This window comes from Ictalurus furcatus, chromosome 15 (genome assembly GCF_023375685.1).
Source record: "Ictalurus furcatus strain D&B chromosome 15, Billie_1.0, whole genome shotgun sequence".
Classification (NCBI taxonomy): Eukaryota; Metazoa; Chordata; class Actinopteri; order Siluriformes; family Ictaluridae; genus Ictalurus; species Ictalurus furcatus.
Genome location: NC_071269.1, coordinates 26,113,287 through 26,119,286, shown reverse-complemented (window position 1 = coordinate 26,119,286; position 6,000 = coordinate 26,113,287). Strand labels below are relative to the sequence as shown.

At 40.8% G+C, this 6,000-nt stretch overlaps 1 protein-coding gene across 1 annotated transcript; it reads right to left on the bottom strand.

Moving 5' to 3' along the window:
* Positions 1-1,763: 1,763 nt before the first annotated feature.
* aar2 (AAR2 splicing factor) lies at positions 1,764-5,948 on the bottom strand. Its single transcript, XM_053644259.1, has 4 exons — positions 5,883-5,948; positions 4,321-5,085; positions 3,727-3,956; positions 1,764-3,540 (listed from the first exon to the last, which is right to left on the bottom strand). Exons 2-4 carry the CDS (start codon positions 5,081-5,083, stop codon positions 3,373-3,375), a joined length of 1,161 nt encoding a protein of 386 aa, XP_053500234.1. The 5' UTR covers positions 5,084-5,085; positions 5,883-5,948; the 3' UTR covers positions 1,764-3,372.
* Between the last annotated feature and the right edge of the window lie 52 nt (positions 5,949-6,000).

Sequence of the window (6,000 nt, the reverse complement as noted above, 5' to 3'; positions counted from 1 at the left end):
TTTATTATTATTATTTTTTCCTCCTAGTGAACAACAGGAGTACAAACTTTCCACAGCAAACATGTCTTGACTGATCAATGAGATGGTGTTTATTTCATTTCTGACTGAACTGCTCCATTTGCAACCATGAATTCCTGAGGCACAAAAGGCTCGGATGTCAATCCGATTTGCAAACCAAAGCTGGACTATTCACCGCTTCACACTGAAGGACATTCACACTCAAGGCCGGAGCACAGAGAGCAGGATGAGGCGTCGGAAGTGGACCTTACGGAGAAGACGTGAAAGGAGGGACACAATAGAAAAGTCAGAAGAGGCTTTTGCTGTTCCTCATTTGCTCATTCATCAAGACTCCATGAATGAATTGAGAGTTTGGGGTAATTAAGCAGGCGGTGCGAGTTTCTCCTGCATACACACCGTGACGCTGCTGCTAAATCAATCCCGCTAGATAAGAAAAGGCGCAAGGCTGACGGAGATGGCATCTCTATTCATTAGAACACAGTGTGAGAATCAAGGGATTGGAACGGGGCCTGATTTTATGTTTAAAGACAGTTTTTGATCTCCTCAGATGCATGAGGCCTTCGTTCCCAAACACCCGTGTCATGATGTGTGAAAGGATGCAAATTATGAATGGTATGGAAGTTCTGAGCAAAAATGTTTCTCAAAAACACTCTTTATAACATATTTATAACATAGAAATAGTTTTTTTTCACACCATATTGTTAGAATTGCATACATGAAGTCATTCCAAAACCTGCATGTCCTTGTTATGTATCTGCTCTGCCCTCTAGTGGATTAACTAGACTACAGCAGTGCACTACCCTTTTTAATTTAATTTTCAATTTTATTTATTTGTATAGCGCTTTTTACAATAGACATTGTCTCAAAGCAGCTTTACAGAAATATCAACATGGTATACAGATATTAAAGGTGCGAATTTATCCCAACTGAGCAAGCCACTGAGTGGCGACGGTGGCAAGGAAAAACTCCCTAAGATGTTTTAAGAGGAAGAAACCTTGAGAGGAACCCGACTCAGAAGGGAACCCATCCTCATCTGGGTAACAACAGATAGTGTGAAAAAGTTCATTATGGATTTATATGAAGTCTGTATGGCCTTAGGAGCAGCCGTAGTCCCAGCAGTCTGGAATTAGAGAAGATTTGAGCTCCATCCAGAGGCAGAAAGGATCTGGATCTCTAGTATCTCCATAAATTCATGTGGGGCTTGGCGAAAGGAGAGAGGGAGAAAAAAGATTATTATGACTGCGAAGTAGTAGAACAGAATCTAGTCAGGGTAGGCTTGAGTAAACAAATACGTTTTAAGCCTAGACTTAAACACTGAGACTACCCTGTACGTGACAACAAATGTATTATTCATAGATGTTTCTTTCTTCTTCTTTTTTTTTAAAACATACATTACTTTATATTTCTTTCTTTTGTTGGTTTAGTTTATGCTTGAAGTTCTGTTTCCTTCGTATTAGCACATATTTACACATAAGCACAAACTCGTTTAATTTTATATTCTTTATTAGAACAATGATTGTCATTTATTAGCGAGCCCATGTAATCAGATAAAGTCGCTGTTTCTCTTTTAAATGTATTTTCTAAATTAGATTAAATTAATTTTCCGGACTTTAGAAGAGACTTTTATTTCCTGTGTGCTACTCTTTGTGTCCGGGTTGTCACACTTAGCGCCTCATTGTAGTTCCGTTAGTAAAATTAATGTTCCGCCGACGATTCCACGGATTCTAGTCGGGGGAGGGGGGATATACAATATTTTTCTTGTATGTTTATTTATCAGATTATGTAACATTAAATTATATACTGAGAGACAGAAAGTTTATTTTGAAACAGGCTAATCTATGTCTTATGTGTTGTTGTTTTTTTTGTGTGTGTGTGTTTTTTTAAATAGTGTCGTGATGTATTTCCCCTCTGTGTTTTATGTTGGATTGATCGGCTGGCATAAATGTCTCGTGCGTCTTATTTGTGTGGATTGTTCAGTTAGCTTGTTGCCATCGCTGTGTAGAATTCGCTTGATTAAAAAAAATATATATATAGTTTTAGTTCTAAATCTTTTATTGACCACTTAAAGTTTTTAAACATTGATTTAGTAATACACGTTTTGTTTAATCCTCAACTATTGTGTAGTTGCTTTGTCCCTCAGATACGGACAAAACAAACGATGAGGAAATTGACTTTTAATAACAACAGTGAGAAAAAAAAAGAAAGAAAGAATGAAAACATGTTTATTCATGTAAAGTTATAGTGTGGCAAAAAAAAGAAAATTGCCACTTTAAACCCCTCTTTACTCCCAAATATAGTCAATCAGACAAGGTTGTCTAGTGTGTGAAGCTTGAGTGATTAAACTGACAGAAGCTAATGTAGCTAACAATTTAATAACAGTTTATAGCCACCAGTTTAGCATGTCTAAATCATCACCTTCATAACATACATAATTAAACCATTTCCAGACTTTCTGGAGGTGTGCAGTACAAGCTCCAAGTTCTCGTCCATTATTTTCTTCTTAAGACCGAGAACCTGTCAGGTGTTTAACATTTAGCTCTTGATACACCCTTAGAAAGTTTCTTGAAGAGTTCTTTAAGGCTTCAGTGGGTAACGATGGGTTTCCAGCCCCCTTAAATGGTTCTAACCTGTGTTGGAACCCTTTCTGAGAAGGAAACATTATTGTAGGGTTCTACATAGAAACTTTAGGGTTCCCCCAGTGCTTTTAATGTCCCATGTTGGTCACAGTGCAGGTAAAACAACGTTAAGGGTTCTTCAGTTGTCCCTGTCAGGAAACGTTAAAGGTCTATGTAGAAATCTACAACAAACAAAGTGTTTTCCTAGTAGTATGGATTCCAAGTAGAACCATTTTTGTAAGCTAAAAACCCTTAATTATACAATGAACTCTTAAAGAACCCTTGTTTATAAGACAGTGTGTATTAACTGGGGAGGTCTGCAAGACAAACTCCAAATGATTGTCTTCTTAATACCTAAAATTTGTCAGGAGCTTATTATTCTCTTAGAAAATAAATGTTCTTCAAGGTTCCATTAAGGGTTCGTTGGATTCTTAATGGTTTTTAGCCTCCTAAATGGGTTCTACCATGTATCGAGACCCTTTCTGAAAGGGAAACACTGAACCTTCAGACACGTGGAGTAAAGTGATGTTGCGTACATATTTTTATTTTTAGCCAAACCATAGCTTTTCTGCTAAGTGTTTAAATTACAGACACTGATAACAATGATGATGATGAAGGATGAAAAGATCAGTCATGTCCATGTGTGGACCAGGAACCTTCATCTTCTCCTCAGTAGGAACTGAAGCACTTTACTGTCTCTTTATTTCTCTCCGGTATTATACAGAACATCGTGCCAGCCTCAGTCCAGCGTGACTCCTTCGGGAAGCTCCACCACCACCGGCGCACACTCGTCCAGGTCTACGTCGAAATCCCAGCGGAACTTCTTGGTCAGATGGGCTTTAAACTTCTCCGCTCTTTTGCGTAGAGTAGCGTTGATGCCTGGAGAACCGGCAAACTGGAAAAAATCCTGAACAGGAGAATAAAAAAAAAAAGAGTGAATTAAATAGATCACAAACAAACGTGTGCATTTTAGATTTAAATACACACAGAGTGTGTGTGTGTGTGTGTGTGTGTGTGTGTTTATACTGTGTGTTTCTTCCTGTCCTATCTGTTCAACCTTGCCACAAGCTTGAAGTTTGTGTACTCTCCGTACCTGTAACGTGGAGGTGAGGAAGTTGTTCTGGGACACGATATCGACGAAGAAGTCGGGGGGAATTTCTCCGAGCTGGTGGTAGAGGACGCTGATGAGGCCCAGGTAAAGATCAGAGCGCTGTCTCATGGCCTCCTCACTCCTGCAGAGGAGAAGCAGCAGCTGCTTCCAGTGTTCAAATGCCTCGTACACGTTCCCGATGAGGAAACACACAAAGGCAAACTGCAGCTCGCCTAAAACACACACACACACGAGTATATACACAGATCACACACACACACACATACACACAAGTATTCACACCAAACAACACAACACGCAGAGGAACACACACGAGTACACACACACAAACAAGTATACACAGAAGAACACACATGAGTGTACACAGAGGAACACAACAGACGGGAACACACAGGGAACACACACACACACACACACACACACACACACACACACAGGGGAAATGTAGCATAAACAACTGAATCCATTCTTCACATAAAATAGGACAAAATTGTCTTAAATCTCTCCATCACTACTTTGCTGATTTGCGTTGCTTAGCAACAGATCCTTTCCTGTGGAAGTGTATCGAGTGTGTACCGAGGATGTTGAGCGGCTGTTCCTTGTAGTGGTTCTCGAGCAGGAGGTTGAGGGCATAGCTGAGGTCCATGCTGCACTGTGTGATCTGAGCGGGCGTGGCTCCCAGAGGATAGGTGTGTTCAGGGATGGTGGAGAACCGGAATTCCGTTCCTTCCCTCTGCTTCATGCGTGGAAGTCTATCCAGTCCCTCCTTCATGCTCTGGCACTGTGTGTCGTTCCGTGGCAGGTTCTGCTCGGTTCTGTCTTTGGTGTGTGTGAGCTGCAGCTCGGGAACCACGTCGCTGAAGGCGCACACGCGTCCGCTCAGAGGCTGCAGCGCGCTCGCCACTTCCTGGCTCAGTTTATCCGTCAGAGACACCCACTTCCTCAGCGTGTCGTACGGATACGGCCCCAGGTACGAGTCGAGCTCGCGAAGGCCAGCTCTCACGCGAGAAACCTCATCTTCGTTCTCTGACGCCGAAAAGTCCAAATCCTCCTCGTTCATGTCCCAGTGCGCCAGAAGGATCTCGCGGGGCTTCAGCGAGAGGAACACGCCCCGTTTAGGACCCAGTTCTCCTCCCTGACTCTGGGCATTAGCCGGGCTGTAATGGAGGAAGTGGACTCCGGGAGGGATCATCTTAACACCACGGAAACGTGGACCGACCCCCCAGGTCTTATAGTCCAGCCCGAGCTCGGTTCCTTCAGGAACGCCGAGGAGAACCAAAGTGGCTCCTTCTTCAAACAGTCCTAATGCCACATCGGGGTCCATCTCAGCTCCAGACATCTCTGAGGAACAACACGAGCCAGAGCTTATTACAGTTTATTACAAATTGACTTTACGTTTTAATTTTCTTTATTTTAAGAGAAAATGAAGTAAAATCTTCATTCTGTCTGCAGGAACGTCATTTTTATTTGAATAGCTGCATGAATACTATTTATTTATTCCTTTTTTAACTTTATTTTAATGGCTACGAAAATGTTTACATTTATTTATTTTTAAGGGCTGCATAAATGCTCTATTTGTTTTTGATGACTGCGTGAATACTCTATTTTATCTGTTATTTATTTATATATTTATTTTAATGACTGCATGAATATTCAGCATTTTTATTACATTTGTTTTTTTTTAATAACTGTGTGACTATTCTTTATTTTTAAATAATTTAACTTATTTTGTGTAATAACTGCATGAATGTTTTATAGAACGTGTCCACAATGAGAGCTTTTTATTTCACACTTTCATCACATGAGGATTAAAGATAAAGATGAGTACTGAGACCTGATTCCTGGAGCTGAGACCTGAGTACTGAGACCTGAGTACTGAGACCTGAGTCCTGGAGCTGAGTACTGAGACCTGAGTACTGAGTACTGAGACCTGAGTACTGAGACTCAGCTTCAGTAAATCACACCATCAACTCTCTCTTTATCTACAGGCTAGCTGTCATGGCTAAGCTAACACTTTTAGCTAACAAGCCACAAAGCAGCAGAGTGACAATAATTAAACCGGCATTTATATGCTCACGGAAAAGTAAAATAATAAAATATAAAATATATATATTTTTTAAAACAGAACATGAAGTTACCTGCGTCCAGAGTTAGAGCTGTGAAAACGACGTGTTCAAGTTCATTAAAGCGGACTTAACTTAAACTTCCGGTTCAAAACCCCGAAATATGTCACAATAAGAGTCCCATGGCGAGAAA